General features: G+C 40.9%; 1 protein-coding gene across 1 annotated transcript in view; it reads left to right on the top strand.

Annotated features, from left to right (window-relative positions):
• Positions 1 to 22808, top strand: part of HDAC4 (histone deacetylase 4) — a 194063-nt gene that overhangs the window by 166680 nt on the left and 4575 nt on the right. The window contains 16 exon segments of the mRNA XM_073646742.1: positions 4482 to 4662; positions 4744 to 4970; positions 7126 to 7374; positions 7463 to 7649; positions 8382 to 8515; positions 8614 to 8719; positions 9034 to 9080; positions 9329 to 9436; positions 9568 to 9623; positions 9881 to 9968; positions 10062 to 10181; positions 12737 to 12834; positions 14360 to 14478; positions 16974 to 17107; positions 17564 to 17648; positions 21188 to 21326. Coding sequence (XP_073502843.1) covers positions 4482 to 4662; positions 4744 to 4970; positions 7126 to 7374; positions 7463 to 7649; positions 8382 to 8515; positions 8614 to 8719; positions 9034 to 9080; positions 9329 to 9436; positions 9568 to 9623; positions 9881 to 9968; positions 10062 to 10181; positions 12737 to 12834; positions 14360 to 14478; positions 16974 to 17107; positions 17564 to 17648; positions 21188 to 21326 — 2078 coding nt within the window.

Below are 22808 nucleotides of genomic sequence, written 5' to 3'. Positions count from 1 at the left end.
ACTGTTGGGGATTTATTCAAAATTGAAGGCATACTGAACGAGCATGGCTACCACAGCATCTTGCGGCATCATGCTATTTCATCCGGTTTGCGTTTAGTTGGACCATCATTTATTTTTCCACAGGACAATGACCCCAAGCACACCTCCAGGCTGTGTATGGGCTATTTGACCAAGGAGGAGAGTGATGGGGTGCTACTCCAGATGACCTGGCCTCCACAGTCACCAGACCTGAACCCAATCGAGATGGTTTGGGGTGAGCTGGACCGCAGAGTGAAGGCAAAAGGGCCAACAAGTGCTAAGCATCTTTGGGAACTCCTTCAAGATTGTTGGAAGACCATTTCCGGTGACTACCTCTTGAAGCTTATCAAGAGAATGCCAAGAGTGTGCAAAGCCGTCATCAAAGCAAAAGATGGCTACTTTGAAGAACCTAGAATATAAGACATATTTTCAGTTGTTTCACACTTTTTTGTTAAGTATATAATTCCACATGTGTTAATTCATAGTTTTGATGCCTTCAATGTGAATGTACAATTTTCATAGTCATGAAAATACAGAAAAATCTTTAAATGAGAAGATGTGTCCAAACTTTTGGTCTGTACTGTGTATATATAGTGCATTGTGAAAGTATTTGGCCCCCTAGAACTGGGGGGCGTGCAATATTTATTCGGCCCCCTTGAGTTAATACTTTGTAGCGCCACCTTTTGCTGCGATTACAGCTGCAAGTTGCTTGGGGTATGTCTCTATCAGTTTTGCACATCGAGAGGCTGAAATTCTTGCCCATTCTTACTCGCAAAACAGCTCAAGCTCATTGAGGTTAGATGGAGAGCGTTTGTGAATAGCAGTGTTCAGCTCTATCCACAGATTCTTGATTGGATTCAGGTCTGGACATTGAGTTTGTCATTCTAACACCTGGATACGTTTATTTTTGAACTATTACATTGTAGATTTTGCTTTATGTTTGGGATCATTGTCTTGTTAGAAGATAAATCTCCGTCCCAGTCTCAGGTCTTTTGCAGACTCAAACAGGTTTTCTTCCAGAATGGTCCTCTATTTGGCTCCTTCAATCTTCCCATCAATTTTAACCATCTTCCCTGTCCTTGCTGAAGAAAAGCAGGCCCAAACCATGATGCTGCCACCACCATGTTTGACAGTGGGGATGGTGTTTTGAGGGTGATGAGCTGTGTTGCTTTTACGCCAAACATATTGTTTTGCATTGTGGCCAAAAAGTTCGATTTTGGTTTCATCTGACCAGAGCACCTTATTTCACATGTTTGGTGTGTCTCCCAGGTGGCTTGTGGCAAACTTCAAACAAGACTTTTTATGGATATCTTTGAGAAATGGCTTTCTTCTTGCCACTCTTCAATAAAGGCCAGATTTGTGCAGTGTACGACTGATTGTTGTCCTATGGACAGACTCTCCCACCTCGATCTCTGCAGTACATCCAGAGTTGATCATGGACCTTTTGGCTGCATTTCTGATCAGTCTTCTCCTTGTTCGAGATGAAAGTTTTGAGGGATGGCCGGGTCTTGGTAGATTTGCAGTGGTCTGATACTCCTTCCATTTCAATATGATCGCTTGCACAGTGCTCCTTGAGATGTTTAAAACTTGGGAAATCTTTTTGTATCCAAATCCAGCTTTAAACTTCGCCACAGCAGTATCTCGGACCTGCCTGGTGTGTTCCTTGGTCTTCATGATGCTCTCTGCACTTGAAACAGAACCCTGAGACTATCACAGAGCAGGTGCATTTATACCGAGACTTGATTACACACAGGTGGATTCTACTTATCATTACCAGTCATTTAGGACAACATTGGATCATTCAGAGATCCTCACTGAACTTCTGCACTGAAAGTAAAGGGGCAGAATAATATTGCACGCCCCACTTTTCAGTTTTTAATTTGTTAAAAAAGTTTAAAATATCCAATAAATTTCATTCCACTTCACGATTGTGTCCTACTTGTTGTTGATTCTTCCCCAAAAAAATAGAATTTTATATCTTTGTTTGAAGCCAGAAATGTGGCAAAAGGTAGAAAAGTTCAAGGGAGTCAAATACCTTCACAATGCACTGTGTGTGTATGTATGTATATACCTCTTGAAGTTCATCAAGAGAATGCCAAGAGTGTGCAAAGCAGTCATCAAAGCAAAAGGTAGCTACTTTGAAGAACCTAGAATATAAGACATATTTTCAGTTGTTTCACACTTTTTTGTTAAGTATATAATTCCACATGTGTTAATTCATAGTTTTGATGCCTTCAGTGTGAATGTACAATTTTCTTAGTCATGAAATACAGAAAAATCTTTAAATGAGAAGGTGTCCTAACTCTGTCTGTACTGTGTATATAGATATATAGATATAGATAGAGATAGAGAGATTTACAGGGTGGTCCAACAGTAGGTGGACAGAAAGTGTAATAAGGTTATGAAAGGGAAGATTTATCAAACATGGTGTAAAGTGAAATGGGCTCAGTTGCCCTTAGTAGCCCACTTTTCATCCATCACAGACTCTTTGGAAAATGAAAGGTGGAATCTGATTGGTTGCTAAGGGCAACTGAGCCAGTTTCACAGATCTAGTTTTCACAGAGAGATCTCCCCCAAATCTGTTTTTCTTTTCAGATCATTCAGATAACACATAATGGCAAATAATTTAAAAATAGGGCAAAGAAAATGGATTTTAACAGAGTATTGGAATTCTCAAAATGCTGAAACCATTAGAGCAAATTGGGTTGAAACATTTGGTACTCAAGCCCCAAAGAGACAAACCATTTACCGCATTCATGACAAATTCAATGCCACTGGCTCAATCCTTAATGCTCCAAAAACTGGTCGACCCAAAACAGTCTGTACAGAAGATAATAAACAACTTGTTGCTGAAACATTTGTTCAGAGTCCAAAAAAGTCACCAGAAGAGCCTCTTTGGAATTGGGAATTTCATGAGCTTCTATCATGCGAATCCTGAAATCTATAGGGGGGAAAGCTTATCGTCCACGTCTAATTCATGGTTTATTGGAGGATGATCCAGACAGGCGGCTACAATTTAGCAAGATTATGCTTAACGAAATTGAAGAAAATCCAGTAATTTTAGATAACATTTTGTGGAGTGATGAAGCTTCTTTGAAATTATCCGGCCATATTAACAGACATAATTGTATTTACTGGTATAATGAGAACATGCATTTAACATTAGAGCAACAACTAAATGAGCCTGGTGTCAATGTTTGGGGTGGTATTTCAAGTTTTGGTGTTTTAGGACCAATATTTTTTGATGGAACAGTCACAGGAGATAAGTATCTCGAAATTCTAATGAATCAAGTTGTTCCCCAGTTACAGCAACAGCCTAATTCAAATGACCTTTTTTTCCAACAAGATGGGGCCCCTCCACATTATTCAAGAGTAGTCCGCGAGTATCTTGATGAAACATTTCCTAATAAATGGATTGGCCGAAGAGGCCCACTTGATTGGCCGGCACGTTCACCAGACTTGACCCAATGGATTTTTTCTTTTGGGGAGTACTCAAGGACAAAGTTTATAGTCGAAAACCAAAGTGTGTCAGTGATTTGAAAAATTACATAAGAGATGCATTTCAAGAAATTAATACCCAAAGAGACTTGTGCAAAAAAGTTTGTCGAAGCGCAAGAGGCGACTTCAAAGCTGTGCAAATTATAATGGAAAACAGTTTGAGCACCTGCGTTGATAAAATGTAAGGGCTTTTGTATTATTGCTCAGAATAAAATGTAATTGTCAATGTTATGCTTGTGTTAGTAAATATAATTAGTGTTGAGCGAGTATGTTCTATTAACCCTTTCGGCGAGTATGCTCGGGCCGAGCTCCGAGTATTTACAGCTGCTCGGTGATCTGGTTGAATCGCTCCCGTGTGCATGATTTGCAACTGTTTGACAGTTTTATTACATGGGAGGAATGTCTATTTCTTACACATTCCTCACATGTAATAAAACTGTCAAACAGTTGCAAATCATGCACACAGGAGCGATTCAACCAGATCACCGAGCAGCTGTAAATATTCGGAGCTCGGCCCGAACATACTCGGACAGAACATACTCGCTCAACACTAAATTTTATATATAAATCAAAATAAATATTATTATTTTCTGTCCACCTACTTTTGGACCACCCTGTATGTATGTATGTGTATATGTATGTATGTATGTATATATATATATATATATATATATATATATATATATATATATATATATATATATATATATATATATATATATATATATATATATATATATATATTAATATATATATATATTTTTTTTTTTTTATTTTATTTCTAAGCTTTCCCTCCACATACTGATTCTAGCAGTTTAATAATGGTCTCTATTTACACAATACATTTCTTTTAGTAATCAATTGCAAGATCTTGAGAGACAAGCATGTGTATTTTTCATGTATGTATTCTATATATTGACAAGTTGTAAATCTTATTTTTGCCTTCCCTGCTCTGTATTATTTAGGGTGGGTCTGGACCGGACTCTGAACGCCTTTCCCTGTCTACTATCCAACAACGCCTGTCCTTATTCCCAGCTGCCCACCTTACTCCGTACCTTGGTGCTGATGCAGCCAGCTCCCATAACTCGCTCCTGCAGCATATGGTCCTTCTGGAGCAGCCGAGTGCACAGAGCCCATTAGTAACCGGTGAGCACACCAGACGTGTGGCCATCTGCTGCACATGAATCCGGAGCGGCAGCTTCAGCAGACTTGTTTTATTGTTTTCAGGGTTGGGTGCGCTTCCTCTTCACTCCCAGTCCTTAGTGTCCACTGATCGCGTCTCCCCAACTATCCACAAGTTACGTCACCACCGCCCTCTGGGCCGCACACAGTCTGCACCGCTGCCTCAAAACTCTCATGCTCTGCAACACCTGGTCATCCAGCAGCAGCACCAGCAGTTCCTTGAGAAGCACAAACAGCAATTCCAACAACAGCAGCAGCTACACCTCAACAAGGTGTGTGCCCGACCTCTTCATGGGCTTACCCAGGAGCTGTCTCTTATCATTTCTCCTGGTCTCTGAAAGCTAATCTTGAGTATGTGCATACATTTGGGGCAAAATCTACCTAAGGCTATATTCACACGTTGCATACTTGCTGCAGGTTTTTTTTATGCAAATTAGAAACTGCATTTTACAGTACCAGCAAAAGCTATAAGATTTCAGAAATCTCATGCACACACATTGGTTTTTTTTTCCTGACTGAATTGGATAACTGCTGTTTTTTGTAAAAGTTCGTTCAGCATTTTTGCAACGTGTTTACACCCATAGAGAGCAATGAGTAAGTGCAAAAACGCAGGTATCAGGTTTTGCTGCGTTTTTGGTGCAAAAAACTCAGCAACAGGCACTAAGCTGCAGCAAAACCTGCTTTTTTTTTTTTTTTTAAAGCCGCTTCTTCTTGAGCAGGTTTTGCCTGCAGAAAAAAACGCAACGTGTGAAGATAGCCTATAGGTGTTTTTTTGCGCAATTTTACATTTACGTTTATCACATGTCCACAAGGATCAGACACATGCTGGATCTCCTATCCTGCAATACATATCAGATGTGGGGGGAAAAAAAACCTTTAAACATTTTCCAAAAAGTGTGGTAAGTGGAGTCTGTGAGTACTAAGTAACTGTTCATACCAAGCACAGGAGTACTCATTTGGTTATTTGCAACCAAGTGCACCTCCGCACATACTCATTTTTCCATCTATCGACAACACCCCCCCCTTCCTTGATTAAAAGTTCTTGGTTTACAGGAGCTAGAGAAGTGGAGAGATAGTTGGAAAACAAGTTGGTGGGAAGGTGTGCTGAACTCTTTGGCCACGCCAAGTGTGCATCGAGCGCCTGTGCTTTGTTTAAACAGTCATTTTGTGCTGATAAACTCCCTTTGAAGGATTGTGATCGGGTCTTAAAGGAGTTGTCCACTACTCTGACAACAACCCCTTATGATTTAATGTGTTTCCCCCAGTAAAATAATAACACTTAATCACCGCCGATGCCAGCGCTGTTTCAGCAGTGTCTGCACTGGCTCTCCTGGGGCTCACTTGACATTATGTCATGCAATCCCTGCTGCCAATCAGCGCTGTCTTTACTCTCCCCACCTACAGACATAATTAACATCCGGAGAAAGTGAGCTAGCAGCTGCAGCTCTCACTTCCTCCGGATTTCTTGATTTGCCCAAAGGAGGGTAGAGTGGAGCCAGTGCTGATTAGTCACAGGGATTGCGTGACATAACAATGCCACATGAGCCCCGGTGGAGCGAGTGCCGGCACTGGAGGTCAGTGTTAATATTTTACAGGAGGTAAACAGGGATTCAGAAGGGGTTGTCCAAGTAGTGGCTAACCCCTTTAAATATTAATGGCCTATCTTCAGGATAGACAGTGTTTGGTAGGTGGTTGTTTGGCACCTGCAACTTTTACTGATTTGTAAATTGTACAGATTTATTATTTATTTTTATATAGGGTGTGTTATCAATATTGATGTTCCCAGCAAAAAAAAAGCCTTTATATCCCCACGACTGCAATTGTGCTGGGACAGCTCAGTGTTATCATTCTGTTCCTTATAGCAACTGAATAGGTTTCTTACCTGTACAGCACAATTAAAAACTGGAGCAGTAAGTTAATGACCTGTCCTAATCCTTTTCTAAGTACAGGCTCAATTAGGTCTGCACTGAAATTGTACAAAATTCATGTGTTATCGAGATATTCTGACTACATGATCTCCTATAAAAGTCTGGTAGCTGGAAGTCCAAACACTGGGACCCGATTTATCAGTAAAATAGGTGTCAACTGAGCCTTTTTTGTTTTTGTATTTTGAAGCTGGTTGACAGCTGTCCCATTAAGGTGTAGAATCAATGGAGTGACAGCCAGGCATCTGCATGACTCTCCTTTGTTGTGTAACCTCCTATTCTCATTCTAGGAATGCTCTACTTTTTGGTTTTGTCTCGTTATTTTCTCCTTTATGCAATGGTGTCAGTCCTCTCTTCTGATCCTTCATGGCTGTCTTTTCATTCTTTCATCATGAGTTACTTTGTGTTGTAATGATATTATTCTCGGCTCCATGCTAGTTTTGGGGTGTTTTTATTTTTTATTAGCGTGAATTTATGATAATTTTTTTTCTATTTGTTCCAGATGATTCCTAAAGTCAACGAGGTTTCACGACAACATGAAAGCCACCCCGAGGAAACTGAAGAGGAGCTGCGCGAGCATCAGGCTATACATGAGGATTCATATATAGAGCATGGATCTGATCATAAAGAGCAAAGCCTTGGAAGCATTGTGCGCGTGAAGCAAGAACGAGACGAAAGCGAAGATGAAGCCAGCTCACAGGAGCTAGAACAGAGCCAACTTCAGGCTGAGCAAGATCTTCTCTTCAGACAGGTATAGGACACATAATTATTGCCAGGCTTCTTAGATTTCTCTACTATTCTTCTGAATCTTTTTGAAAATCAACATCTTGATATTACAGCAAACCCTTTTATTGGAGCAGCAGCGCATACATCAGCTGAGGAACTATCAAGCCTCCATGGAAGCTGCTGGTGTTGTTGTACATTTTAGTGGACACAGACCACTCTCGAGGGCCCAGTCTTCTCCAGCCTCTGCCTCATTTCCCATGTCTGTTCAAGAAACACCTACCAAGCCACGATTCACTACAGGTGCAGTATTATGTCCCTTTTAAAGAGGTTGTCCGAGTTCCTACCAACTCCATCCCCTCCTTCCAAAACCCCCCAAAAATGATGAAAAGATGGGAAAGTGAGAAAATAACAGAAGTTATACTCATTGGCAGTAACCACCAGAACGGGAAACCATGACATCTCATTCTTTGGTCATCTGACCTTTGAGACCTGCAACTGATGGTTAAAATTCCAAAGTGCTTGTAAACACTTTATTTATTAAAGGTTCTCTCTGCTTGTTACTTAAGTTAGCGACCACCTCAGGGTGTCTGGTTGCCTAGACAAGGATCGCACACTTGGAAGCTGTTTGATGGACAGTGCTGCTCTAAAGCTGTCCATATCATTGGCTTCACCAAGCCTTAGTACCCCTTGCTCTTCCTTCATGCTGCAGAGACAAAGGTGCCTTTGTTACCAGCCTGGCAGAGCGCACAGATCGGACCAGCGATGTGACTACATTGCTGGGGCAAACTGTCAATTTTCAGGAGTGCACTGCTCCCCCGCAAGCAGGGCAGTGGTGCGCTCCCGAAGACTGGGGGAGGGGTGCAAGCCTTTACATTAATAAGTTCCAACGAAGTCCTATTATAAATCAGCTTTAACTGTAAAATCAAAGGGGCTTTTTTTTCCTTCCACTTTTTTTCAATTAGGTCTTATTTTTATATATCTGAAAAAAAAAATTCACTTTGCCTGACAATGTGGCATGTACATTTTCTGCAGGCCTTGTCTATGACACATTGATGCTCAAACATCATTGCATCTGTGGGAACACTAATAGCCATCCGGAGCATGCTGGCCGTATACAAAGCATCTGGTCAAGGCTGCAAGAAACAGGTCTTAGGAGCATGTGTGAGGTGAGAAAGTGCTTAATCTTTTATTTTTCCCTTTTTTAGCTTTTGGGGCTAAACAAAACTTTGCTTTATTTTCAATTTCCCTGCTTTTTTATGTAAAGTGCATACGGGGCAGAAAAGCCACTTTGGAAGAACTGCAGACTGTCCACTCCGAGGCGCACTCTCTGCTCTATGGCACCAACCCTCTGAATCGACAGAAGCTGGAGGGTAAATGTTAACTTTGATATGATGATTATTTGCTTTACTGTCAGATATCCCCTTTTATTTCCTCCAATCAGATCACATTTTGGGATTGCACCTTGGCTTCTGTATGTGAATTGAATGCGAACTATACAACATTTGGTTTCTTTCTTTATCTCTTGGTTTCGTCCCTTCCTCTAAAAATACTTTACCTGTGCTGTGAGAACGGCTGGGATGTAGGCTTTGTGCACTCGTTTTTGGTGTTGTTTATTTGCTGGTTTGTTCTCTTTGTAATGTGCTACTAACAGATCTCCACTAACCATTCCCCTTTCCTCATGCAGGATCTTTGACCTCCATGTTCGTCCGTCTACCATGTGGAGGGGTTGGGGTGAGTCTCAATTCCAAAGCTGCTTTTAGTGCATTCAGTCTTTTTCTGTGTAATATGTGGGCACTTCTAGATCACGCTTGGCACTAGATAATGAGTGAGCAGGTTGAGTGATGAGTTTTGCAGAATTATAATCATGATTTTTTTATATGTTTTTGCTGTTGAGCCAAACACGTGAGATTTTGATGAGGCTTTGTCAGAGGTTTTCCATTTTCAATGGTTTAGATGTGATGAGATCTTCATGTATCTAGGTTGACACTGATACAATTTGGAATGAGGTCCACTCCTCCGGGGCTGCTCGACTCGCAGTGGGATGTGTGGTGGAACTTGCCTCCAAAGTGGTGGCCGGAGAGCTGAAGGTGAGACCCTTTGTGTATGGTGATACATCTATATGCCACTGTAAACTTATTGTATCTAAACTTTGCCATTGAAGAGTGGTACCATAGTGGATATTCATGATATAATAATATATTTTGTCCTCCCCTTGTAGAATGGCTTTGCTGTGGTCAGGCCTCCTGGTCACCATGCAGAGGAGAGCACGCCAATGTAAGTGCTGTCCAGAGAATTTCATTAATGGGTTTAAATCTTGATTTGTAATTTTTATTTATTTATTTTTTTTACTTTAAATATTTTTATTGGATTTCAACAATGTTGATATGAAAACAGAAGATTCCAATTACGTGCAAAAATAACAATAAGAGGGTTGACAGTTGTTAATATTAAGTTGTTGTTAAATATTAGAATGGAAGTATAACCAGCTTTTGATTTGTAATTTAATCTACACATTATTTCTTACATTCTAGGGGTTTTTGCTACTTTAATTCTGTAGCAATAACGGCGAAACTTCTCCAGCAGAGGTTCAATGTTGGAAAAATATTGATTGTAGATTGGGTGAGTGGCTACTAAATATATACTGCCAGTTTATAGAAAAAAAGAAAAAATATATAACATTGTAACATTATAATATTGACTTGTATGTTTTAGGATGTTCATCATGGAAATGGCACCCAACAGGCTTTCTACACAGATCCTAGTGTCCTTTACTTATCAGTCCACCGCTACGATGACGGAAACTTCTTCCCAGGCAGTGGGGCACCCGATGAGGTACGTATACTTATTTTCTAGACTTGTATGATGGAGTTTAGGACGTGACATGATTATGTCTGCTGAAGTCTACAGACAGGTAATTCTTCCATTGGCTTTCAGTTGTAATCAAACAATTTCTCCCATTACCGTGCACACACATCTCTACCTGCACGTTCTCACTACAAGAGCAGGCTGCTGTCAGTCACTTCAGGGGCCACATTTTAAGAAGGGGAGTAAAAGTTGATTACCAACAAAAATGCAAAATCTATTCTCTCCCTGGCAGCGGATGACCAGCTTGGCTTCTTGGTACTTTAATACAAAAGATTTCTTAGTGTCTGACTCCTAGATAAATTCCAGGTTGCCAAAACGACTAAAATTTTACTTCTGGCATCTAACCTTTGTGTTTTTAGTTCTGTGGGAGTTACTGGTGGAACTTTACAAAATTATATATAATACTGGAAAAAAAATGGTACGAAGCCTCAGTATAGTTGTTCACGTTTGTGTTTTTTCTTTTCTTTTCCTTTTTTAACCCTACATGTAGTGCAAGTCGAGCGCAGTTGTGTGGATCAGGCTCAGGAGCTGAGCCGGCACTATACCTGGTAGCTGCTGGCTGTATTACACAGCCAAGGGTTACCTGTTAGAGGAGCCAAACGTCGATTGCCCCTGTTAAGTCCTTAAATAACACTTTTTATTTCTTTACCGTTTAATTAAAGGCGTGTGGTCCAGCGGGTGCACCGTTACATGTTTCCATCATTCCCCAAATACCGTGATCTTGGGGTGCCGATGAGTTGCCATGTCAGCCGTGGACTTGCTGAAGGCCTCCGTACGTGTCGTGACAGTCCTACTTTGAAGAACAGCTTCTCTATATACAGCAGTACAGCTGTATTGCTGTATATTTTATATTCTGTATATTTTCCAAGCATCAGACGTTCGCAGGTTCAAGTTGATCTCCACCCCCTTTCCCCCCAAGTGGTTTAAAAAAAAAAGTTATTAATTAAAAAAGAAAAAAAAATGTAATCACTCCCCTCTTCGCCCTTAAAAAGAATGATGTTTGGAAAAATGTTTACAAAAAACCATTCTGTGTCACTGCGTCCTTAAAAGTCAGATCTATTAAAATATGAAATGAATTAAAGGGGTATTCCCATCTCCAAGATCCCAATATATAGTAGATGTATTAATAATAATATTGGCAAAAACCTCCAATTAGTAATGTAGTATAGTTCTTCTCATTCACTATATCACTTACCCCATGTGCAGGGCATTGCAGCAGCTTAGGAATTCATGGTTACGACCATTGGCAGCATAAGTGTCATTATGTGAGTGGTCGTAACCATGGATACCAAAGCTACTGCAATGCTCTGCACATGGGGTAAGCGACACAGTGAATCAGTAGAACTATACTACATTTCAAACTGGAGGTATTTGCTAATATAATTATCATTACACCTACTACATATTGGGATAGGTTCTTGATGATGGGAATGCCCATTTAACCTGTAATTTAAAAAAAAAAAAAAATTCCTGAATTGCCAGCTTTTGGTCATTGCCTCTTTGCAAAAAAAAAAAAGGCAGTAGAAACTGGACAAGTTTTGTATTTCCATAATCATACTGACCTGCAGAACCATGATGAAAAGTCATTCTTACCACACAATGAACGTTAGAAATCATAACTCAAAATTTTTGCAATTTCGATTCACTGGTAATTTTTTTCCTGTCTTCCAGTACATTCTATACTTTTATGAATGGTGTCATTCTAAACTACAACTCCTCTCACAAAAAAACAAGCCCTCATATCGCTATGTAGATAGAGAAAAAAAAATTATAGCTCTTAGAAGGGGAGGAAAAAGCAAACATTAGCTGTGACGGAAAGCGGTTAATGTGTGGTGTACACAGCTCCATGCTCCCCTTTGTGTGAAGTTTAACTTTTTTGTGCATTTTCAGTTATTTTTGTTCTGACATGGATTTATGGACACCCACATTGTCCATTATGGCTTTTTACCTGTTCCCTGCTGTTCGCATTACCGGACATAATTCTTATTTTTAAAGGCCGGATAATCATTGTAATTATATCTGCTGAAGGTGAAATTACCATTTCAGGTGCATCTGGCGAATCTATAGTTTATGCAAATGTTTTTTCACTTTGAAGGCAAAATCCAGTGGAAATGTGAAATATGTGGCCGTGTTCATAAATAATCATGGACGTACGTGTATAGAAGTGCATGCTTATGTCATATACGGGATATGGAACAAGGCTATTGTTCAGGTAGCCAATGTCATCATTGTGTAAACTCTAGCAGTCTATTTGTGAGACAGCGTGTGTTTCTTTACAATATTGATTTTGATCACTTTTATTTTGTGAAAATTGCAGTTATTTGGCTTAAAAAACAATTAGTAGTTGAATACAATTGTTTTTAGATGTTTGTTTTGTTCTTAGACTCTTCTTTTGTTAAAAAAAAATAATAATAATAAATTATGAAAAATGAAGTAATTTCATGTTTTTATTCCCCTATCCACATTGTACTTTTTTGCTGCTTTTTGTTTTGTAAAGTGGTCTTTTGCTTCTTTGTGTGCAGGTTGGCACCGCAACGGGTGCAGGATTTAATGTGAATATGGCTTTCACTGGAGGCTTAAATCCACCCATGGGTGATGCCGACTACTTGGCTGCTTTCAGGTAAGCGGAAATGTTACAGTCCATATATGTGCCACGTTTTAGTCTGATACAAATGATGGAGATATCAGGTATGCGGTTGGAATCAAAATGATTCAACCCCTCCATTGCAATTTAGGTTTATCTAAAACTTTCTGCTGTTTGCAATAAACCAATGAAGCAAGAACAATTTTAAGTCGCTCAACACAACTAATATAATGAGAGATTTCTCCAAATTCAACTCAAAGTACCAATTTTAATGACTAGTGCAGTCTCAGAATTATTCAACCCCTTCATGACAAGTAGTCTTTAGTACATAGTAGAACCTCTGTGGCTTTTATGGCCTACTGCAAATGTGAAGCATCACACCAGCTTCTGGCATCGATCCTGAGGAATCTTCGCTCGGTCCGTATGGGCAATGGCCTCCCAATCAGTAATATTCTTGGGTTGCCATGAGTGGTCAAAAAGTTTAAGATAAAAGATCATTGCATTGCAAAAAAAAGGAAGAATATACAAAGGCATAGAGTAACATTTCTGGTGGCACGAATCATGAATTCGAAAGGCCGATGTAGCCACGTCCCGCCTTACCCCTGCTCCACCCATTTTAATGGAGCTGCCCAAAAGTTGAAAAAAATGTGCTACTTTTTATAGTGAATTAAGCCAGTTTTTTTTTTTTTTTTTTTTTTTTTTTTTGCATAAACCCTTTATAAGGAAATGAACTGTCTTTTGAAAGCTTGAGTGTTTAAAACACTCACACTTTTTTGGCGTGATATTCTGCCCGATGACTTCTTGAAAAATGCCAGAAAAAGATGGTGTGAACATACCCTAAGAAGCGCTGAAGATCTCCAAAACTCCAAGACGTCCACCTCTACTGACCCAAAGGTTTAAGTGAATTTGGATCCCATATGCTCCAAAAACATATAAATAAGCCACAGAAGTTTTGTGACTCTGTTCTGTAGAGCATCATAGGACTATCCAGCTTAGCAATGATCCCATGCATACCTCAAAGTCCACCAAGACTTGAGTTCAGATGTCTTGGGAGATTCTGGAGTTGCTATCAGTCACCTGACTTGAACTCCATAGAAAATCTTTGGTGGGATTTGAAGAAGGCTTGAGCAGCACACAAAGCCATTAATATTAGTGAACTGGAGACTATTGCCCTTGAAGTAATGGGCTAAGATTCCTCAGGAACACTGCAAGAAGCTGTTGTCAACTGTATAGTGGCTTCGGCCTGGTACTGCAAATCCACCCCCTGTTCAAATCAATAGGGGCGGAAGTGCAGTACACACCCAATGTGCAGCTCCATAACTGAGCACGTCCATCCAGCATTGTGAACAGCTGATCGGCGGATTGCTGGGTGTCGCATATGCACCAATCTGGTATTGATGATCTATCCTAAGGATAGACCGTTCATGTAAAAGTCCCAGACAACTTCTTTAATTACATTGGGTCAACCTACTAGGACTCCAATGTTCATGTGATGGAAGACTAACCTTTGACTTGTATAACATCAGTTGGCTTGTGATAATGCTTATTTTTTGCTCCTCAGGACTGTGGTGCTGCCGATAGCCAGTGAGTTTGCCCCTGAAGTTATTTTGGTCTCCGCAGGATTTGATGCTGTAGAAGGGCACCCAGCTCCTCTGGGAGGGTACACAGTTTCAGCCAAATGTAAGTTGATGAGGTTCTGATAACTTAAAGGGAATTTATTTGCATTTTTATGCTGCTTCAAATTACATGGAAAAGGAAAAGTTTCTACTGGGTGGTTCTCATCTGGCTTCTACTTCTTCAGCTTGATTGACAGGTCTCTCCTTAATATGAAAAGGCCTTTCAATCAAGCAGAGCCATAGGGGATCTGCCTGGCAGACACTTCTCCATGTGCCTGGACTCTTTCCCTATGTGTTTGTAAAACTATGTCTGAAATCCTGCAACGCTCCAGAGTAAAATACTTTTTGCCCTGGAGTAATGGACTAGTTAGAATGTCCCTCTGCTTGTCATTCAGGAAGCATTAAATGATCACAATTTCCCTTCATCTTGAAACTGTTGTAATTTTATTTTCTCTTTTAGACATATAGTACCAGGCAAAAGTTTGACGCACCTGTTTTTGGAAATGTTTTCCTTGTTCTTAGTGGAATGTGCACATTGGAGATTCAGACTGAAGGCAGCAAAACCATGAAGCAATGCACATGGAAACGAGGAGTAAAGAAACACGTGTAAAACCAAACAGAATGTGTGTTAAACTTAAAATCCTCAATGTATGCCCCCTTTACTATGACCGCTTTACACCCCCTTGGCATTCTCCTTAGCAGCTTCATCAGTTAATCATCTGGAATGGCTTCCAGTGAACAGGTATGCCTTGTCAATAGTTGGAATCACTGGGCTTCAGAAAGGTTTTTCGACCATCAGATGTGTTTTGCAGTGGCAAGGTTGTACACCGTTCCATACGGTGCTGAGCCCTATTCTACACCTGTTCTAAGCTAGTATATGGTAAGAATTACTCAACTAAGTAAAGAGAAACGACAGTCCATCATTACTTTAAGACATGAGTGTCAATCAGTCCAGAAAATTGCCAGAACCTTGAAATAAGCCTCCTTACCATGGCATACTAAAGCCGATATGTCACTCTCCACAAGGAGAAACCTTACCCTTTAGACCTCAGTCCGGAGCCTCTCATCTAGCCAAATCAGTTCTCATACTTTGCACTGACGAGGGCCAACAGCCCGAAACACCGTGTCTGCAAATTGAGATTCTAATTTGGCTTTTAGCCTAAGTCATATTGCACGACTCGTTAAAGGGTCGATTGTGACTTGTAGAATTGCTGCTTCCAACAGGTGGCGCTATAGAGTTCAAGTTCTCTTCCTCTCTGAAACTTAAAGGCATTTTCACGTTCAGTCATGAAAACCATTATTTCCTATGATGAAACGGTCTCTCATGAGAACCGCCCCAGGAAAGGAAGACCAAGAATTAACTTTCCTGCAGAGTATAAGTTCATCAGTTGCCAGTTTCAGAACCTGCAAATTGACAGCTTCTCAAATAACAGCCCTCATAAATGGTGAACAGACATTAAGTAGCAGACACATCTCAACATCAGTTTCATTTGTCCAGAGAAGACTGAAAGAAGCAGCCCTTTTATGGTCAAATATTTTCAAAGAAGCCACTACTGTGGACTGCAAACCAGTAGAAGAGACTTGATTTGGTCAAGCAACATGAGGACTGGACCTTAAATCAGGTGAAACTTGTACTGTAGTCTAAGGAGCCTAAATTTGAGATTTTTGGTACCAACCGTCATGTCTTCGTAAGATACAGAGAAGAGGAGCATATGGTTTCTAAATGTTTGGTGTCCACCATGAAGCATGGAGGAGGAGATGTAACGTTTAGTGATTTTTTTTTTTTTTTTTTTTTTTTCCCCCCCAAATTCAAGGCACACTTACCCAGCATGACTACCACAGCATTCTGCAACTACATGCCATCTTATCTGGTTTGCACTTAGTGGAACTATCCTATCTGTTGCACCAGGAAAAACACATGTTCATGCTGTGTAAGGCCTATGTGACCAAGTAGGAGAGGGTTGGAGGCTGAGTCCGATGACATGTCCACAATCAGCCAACTGAAACACAGTTGTGATGGTTGGTTTGGGATGAGTTTGACCACAAATCAAGTTTTCAAAATTCTTTGAGGATTGTTGAAAAGCTATTCCAGGTGACGACCTGATGGAGCTGCGTGAGATTATGCCAAGGGGGTGTCAAGCTCTCATCAAAATAAATGGGGGGCGGGGGGCTACTTTGTGGAATCTAAGGTTTAACACACATTCTAGTGTGTTTCACAAATGTTTCTTTACTCCTTGATTCCATATGTTTTCTTGTGGTTTTGCTACCTTCAGTCTGAATCTACAATGTGCACATTCCAATAAGAGCTAAGAAAATCATTGCATAATTGGGTGTTTCCAAACTTTTGACCAGTACTGTATGTATTTGTTCTACTCTGTAAACTGTGTATTACATTTTTAATAAAGACACTGTTTAAGTTTCCATCAAACTGCTAACATTTGTGTTGCTGCTTCCGTTTATAACTTGACAGACATCAGCGACACTTAACTTACCCTTTTGACTTATTGAGGTCTATTATTTTGTATGCAGCACATTAATTGTTTGGCCTTTCTCCCAAAGGTTTTGGATATCTAACAAAACAACTTATGGGGTTGGCTGGAGGTCGTGTTATCCTTGCATTGGAGGGCGGCCATGATCTGACCGCGATCTGTGATGCTTCTGAAGCCTGTGTGTCTGCTTTGCTGGGTAATGAGGTAAGACGGAGAAAAATGAAATTTTATGTATGAGTCCATTCACATGGACTCATCACGAGATCACTGGAACCTGCAGCTGCCTTTTAGCATGGCAAACTTTAATTACCTCCCATTATTAGTCTTTTGGGCTTCTACTTTGTCCACATATTGTTGTCACTTTCAGGAAATGTTAGCAACTTTTAGGGTATGTGCACTCTGAGTCTCTTTTTAAAAAAAAAAAAATTTGGAGATGAAAGTCCAAGGTTTTTTTTTTGGGAGTTTTGCTATTTTTGAGAAGAATTTGAAGAGTTTCTAGACTAAAAACTTCTTGAAAATCTTTGCCTGCTCATACCCTGGGATGTACTTGGAGTATTTATAAAATTGATACTGGATGACGGAAATGAAGCAGCACGAACGGATCTAGTTTGGATGTAGGAAGCGTTAACCTGAACCTTTCTTCTCCTTCTGTATTAACAGTTAGAGCCTCTCCCGGAGTCCGTGTTACAGCAGAGGCCGAACAGCAATGCAGTGAGCTCTATGGAAAAAGTCATTCAAATCCAAAGTAAGTATAGAATCAGTTACCGCAGATCTATGGACGGTGCGTGGTCTGAAATGTCTTCAGAAATGGTCTGAGTAGTTCCCTTTATCTTGGAATCCCACTGCAGTATAGGGTAGGGAAAGGTGTTTCTAACGATACCGATTCAGTCATTATTTGAAGCTCCGCTGCGCCGAAATTCATGTTTTCATCTTTCATATGCAAATTAGGCTCGCAAGTGCCCTGGGGAAAAACAGTGCACTTGCAGTCCTCAACTATTCTTCACTTCTCCCCACCAGTACCACCCTAATTTTTTTGATTGACAGTGGAGAACAGAGGTGACGCTGTGCATCAGAGCCTCTGTTTCCACTATCAGTCAAGAAACGGGACTGCTCTATCGAGGAGAATAGAAGAGGAGCTGGGGACTGCAAGTGCACCGATATGCCCACCAGTGCACTAGCAAGCCTAATTGTCATTTTAATAAAAGATGAATTTCCGCGCTACGGAGTGCATGGTAATGACTGAATAGATATAGTTGGATATGTGTTTCCCTACACTATATAGCAGTACTATATAGCAGTGTCTCTGGTTTCTTAGGCAGATTATTACTGACAGGTTCACATTTAACTTTGTAAAATAGGGAAATTATGCGTTTCAGTGTCTGCAGATGAATACTTTCAGTAGCATTAAAGGGAAGGTGTCATCAGAAAATGACCTATTGTTTAAACCAGGTTTTTTTGTTAACGCATATCTATCAGATTTCACATTACAAACTGCATACATTAATAAATACTTACTTTGAAAATCCATGTCAGAATTTCTGTGTAATCCTGATATTAAAAAGAGCTTTTTATGAGTCCAAATAAAGAGTTAGAAAGCTCACGAATCCAAGAGTATTCAGTCTTCATCCATCCTGACTGAAAGCTGCAGCTTGTACTGAGCTCAGAGAGATCTCAGCAGGTAATGGGGACAATGAGGAGATGTTAATCAGGCTTTAAGTTTACACTTCAAAAAAGAATTATACAGCCATTGTAGCATGGATTATACCAACCTAATCAGGTCTAAGATCTATTTTATTATGTAGGCAGTTTCTGTTGTAAAATTTGGTTACTGATCTGTTTTTAAATGCATATTTTTCTTACAAAAATTAGATTTTTTCGTCGTGGTACAGACTGAGGGATATTTCGTATCTTCTATTTGTATTTAAAATAAAAAAAGATGATGACAATTTTATTGTATTTTATGTATAACAATAATATATAATGATACCATGTAGCACTGAATGTCTTTGTTCTACTGATCTTTCTTTGTAAAAATGTTATTGTGTAATTTTCTTAATAAAAATGATCTGATTAAAAAAAACCAAAGTAATGAATCTGGAAATTTGTAATGCTTGACTACTACTTCCTGTTTGGTAGAACAGCCACTTGTACATAGGCTGAAATATACTGAATCTGACTCACTGAACTAAAAAGAACAGCCTAATTATAGCAGAGATCACCATGAAATGAGGAGGCGAGTTATACATACTGACGACCAGTGGGCATGGCATACCAGTGGGCATACAAGTGTAGGGAGCGAGGCCATGCCCACTGGCCGCGAGTATGTATACCCTCAGGTCCTGGGTCTGAAACCGCGACTCCCCGCAGCGCACAATTTGTGTGCTGGGAGGATTCATAAGTCTGCAGTCACTTAGAGTGACTGCAGGCTTATTGTTTTGGACTGGACAACCCCTTTAACTTTATTATTTATTATTATAGCGCCATTTATTCCTTGGCGCTTTACATGTGGAAAAGGGGTATACATAGCAAAAAGAATTACAATAATCTTGAACAAAAATAAAATGCAACAGTGACTGGTACAGGAGGAGAGAGGACCCTGCCCCTGAGGGCTCACAATTTGCAAGGGATGGGTGAGGATACAGTAGGTGAGGGTAGAGCTGGTTGTGCAGTAGTATGGTGGAGCGAGGGTTACTGCAGGTTGTAAGCTTGTCGGGAGAGGTGAGTCTTCAGGTTCTTTTTGAAGGTTTTCACAGTAGGCAATAGTCTGATGTGTTGGGGTAGAGAGTTCCAGAGTAGGGGGGATGCGCGGGAGAAATATTGATGTGATTGTGGGAAGAGAAGATAAGAGGGGAGTAGAGAAGGAGATTTTGTGAGGATCGGAAGCTGCGTGCAGGTAAGTACCGGGAGACTAGATCACAGATGAATGGGGGAGACAGGTTGTGGATGGCTTTGTATGCCATGGTTAGGGTTTTGAACTGGAGTTTCAGGGTAATGGGGAGCCAGTGAAGGGATTGACAGAGGGGGGAGGCCAGGGAATAGCGAGGGGAACAGGTGGATTGGTCGGGCGGCAGAGTTTAGGATAATTTGGAGGAGTGCAAAAGTGTTAGAAGGGAGGCCACAAAGCAGGAGGTTGCAGTAGTCGAGGCGGGAGATGATGAGGGCGTGCACTAGTGTTTTTGCAGATTCTTGGTTGAGTAATGTGCGGTTCTGGGAGATATATTTGAGTTGGCGTGAAATGGAAAGGGCTTGGATATGTAGTTTGCAGGAGAGATCAGAGTCCAGGGTTACCACGAGGCTGCAATCTTGCGGAACTGGGGAGTGTGGACAGCCATTGACTCTGATGGATAGGTCAGATGTGGAGGTTGAGTGAGGTGAGGGAAAGATGATCAATTCAGTTTTATCCATGTTAAGTTTTAGAAATCTAGCAGAGAAGAAGGATGAAATGGTTAATAGACATTGTGAGATTCTGGTTAGTAAGGAGGTGATATCGGGTCCAGAGAGCTAGATCTGTGTGTCATCAGCATAGAGGTGATAATGAAAGCCATGGGACTCTATGAGCTGTCCCAGGCCGAAGGTGTAGATGGAGAAAAGCAGGGGTCCTAGAACTGAACCTTGGGGGACACCAACAGATAGGGGGCGAGATGAGGAGGTGGTGTGTGAGTGTGAAACACTGATTGTCCGGTCTGTTAGGCATGAGGAGATCCAGGATAGGGCCAAGTCTGTGATGCCGAGAGATGAGTGAGTCTGTAGTAAGAGGGAATGGTCCACTGTGTTGAAGTCCGAATACAGGTCTAGGAGGAGGAGGACGGAGTAGTATCGCTTGGATTTGGTGGTTAGGTCAGTGGTGAGTTTAGTCAGGGCAGTTTCACTGGAGTGATGCGGTCGGAAGCCAGATTGTAAGCGTCAAAGAGAGAGCAGGAGGAGAGGTGGGAGGCCCACTCAGAATGCACTTTTTGTTCCAGTAGTTTTGAAGCATAGGGGAGAAGTGATATGGGCGATAGCTAGTCTGAGAGGATGGGTCAAGGATTGGCTTTTTGAGGATGGGTGTGATTGAAGCATGTTTTATCAACTGCCGTCGGGCAGTGGTCAGATCTAGTTGTATCCCTGGAATATCCCTTTAAGAATAATAAAAAAAGATGTAGGTGCCGATCCTATCTTTCTCTTGTATAAACCTTGCTGCATTAAAAACTTTTGCAGGCGATGTCTGAATAGAACCAGAATATCAAAGTCCTAATTCTTTGTTCTCCTGTTACTTGCACTGATTTATATTGTCTTTTTGTGAAGGTGGGTACTGGCCTTGTTTGCATCAGCTTTCTTCAACCATCTCATATTCACTTGTTGAGGCTCAGAAATGTGAGAGTGAGGAAGCAGAGACAGTGACAGCAATGGCGTCCCTGTCTGTGGACGTCCGTCCAGAGCGAAGGTGAGCATGCTATAGTGTATGTAGTAAGTACATTGTTCACAGCTGTGTTAATAAACCTGGTTCTTACAGACACACACATATGATTTACTGAATTGTGCAAGTCTTATCATCATCGCTGTCTTGACATTAAAGAACATTGACCAGCAAATGTCGAGTTATCACAGCCATTAAGAGGCTTGCACTGCGGTTTCTTAATAGGTAAGAGCACCACTGAACAATAAAGTATACCTCCAGTGATCACTTAGAAAGCTTCCCCAAACATAGAATTACAGACTCTGTAGGCAGAACATTTGAGTTTTGGAGGGAACCTTTCACGCAGGTACCGTACAGAAGGATCTAGCAACACTGTGAAACCTTTATTTTTCAATGGAGCTAGGTTTAATCCCCTGACAGGTCACTGACATGAGATGTCATTATTGGGTGTCCATATGTTAGCCAATATTCATAATGCAAATGACTTTACAGTTTTACAGCCCGTGCCTTTGGACAGACAATGAGTGTCTCCACTCACTCAAATTAAACAGTGAGGTCTTTAAAGAGGTTATCCAGAACTATTTTTTTTTTTTTTTTTTAACTATGGGCCTAAAAACTAAGAGGCATGTAATTTGCAAACTACCTGCTTGTTCCACCCAGGGCAGAGTGGTCATTGACCGATTCAGCTGCTCTATGTCAACAGAGCAGCTCTTCTTCTTCCGGGCTGCTCTGTCGATAGGGCGTGACTGCCGACGTCATGCTGATTGACTGCCGGCTCCCCACAAGTGAACAACAGAGAGCCGGCTGTCAATCAGCATGATGTCAGCAGTCACGCCCCGTCAACAGGGCAGAGTGGAAGGGAAGCCGCTGCTCTGTCGACGTGACGTCAGTGGAAGCTGGCAGAGATTGGCGCTGGGCACAGCAGGCAGGCAGGTAGGTAGCAAGTACCCCTGCCTGTGTAGTATTTTTAGGCCCATAGTAAAAATAAAAATAGTCCTGGATAAACTCTCAAAAAAAAATTAAGGTGCCATGAAAGACAATTAAAGGGTTTTTCCAGGATATTAAAAATTTCTTATAATGTATAATGCTGTGTTTCGTTGAGGTGAAGATAAAGGTTTACCTCTTGGGCTGTTTTCTCCTTTCTTTCACCAACCGATTCTTCTGGTGCAAAACAATTCTTTTAATTGGAATCTTCCCGTTTGCTGGTGTGAATTCAGCCCTGGACTACAGTTCCCAGTTTGCAACCTGACTATCACGTAACGTGGTTAGCACCTGTACAGTACACCCTTCTACATAGGCACCACACTGTGAACCAGCCCTTGTACATGATCTCAGTGCTGGCAATGCATAAATTGAGTGAGGAAATTTGCTGAGCCACGATTTCATGCTGGAGGTGCTGCACGTGATGTACAACTTCACCGGAAGAGGAGAGACTGGGTCAGGTCAGAATCTGTGGATACATAAATAAAATGAAAAGTTGCCTAATCTTTCAATGGATGAGCAAAATGC

The sequence above is a fragment of the Phyllobates terribilis genome, unplaced genomic scaffold (genome assembly GCF_046119375.1).
Source record: "Phyllobates terribilis strain yellow unplaced genomic scaffold, ASM4611937v1 Scaffold_9__5_contigs__length_417890890, whole genome shotgun sequence".
Taxonomy (NCBI): domain Eukaryota; kingdom Metazoa; phylum Chordata; class Amphibia; order Anura; family Dendrobatidae; genus Phyllobates; species Phyllobates terribilis.
Note: the sequence above shows the minus strand (reverse complement) of the source record. Positions and strands in the feature narration are given on the sequence as shown.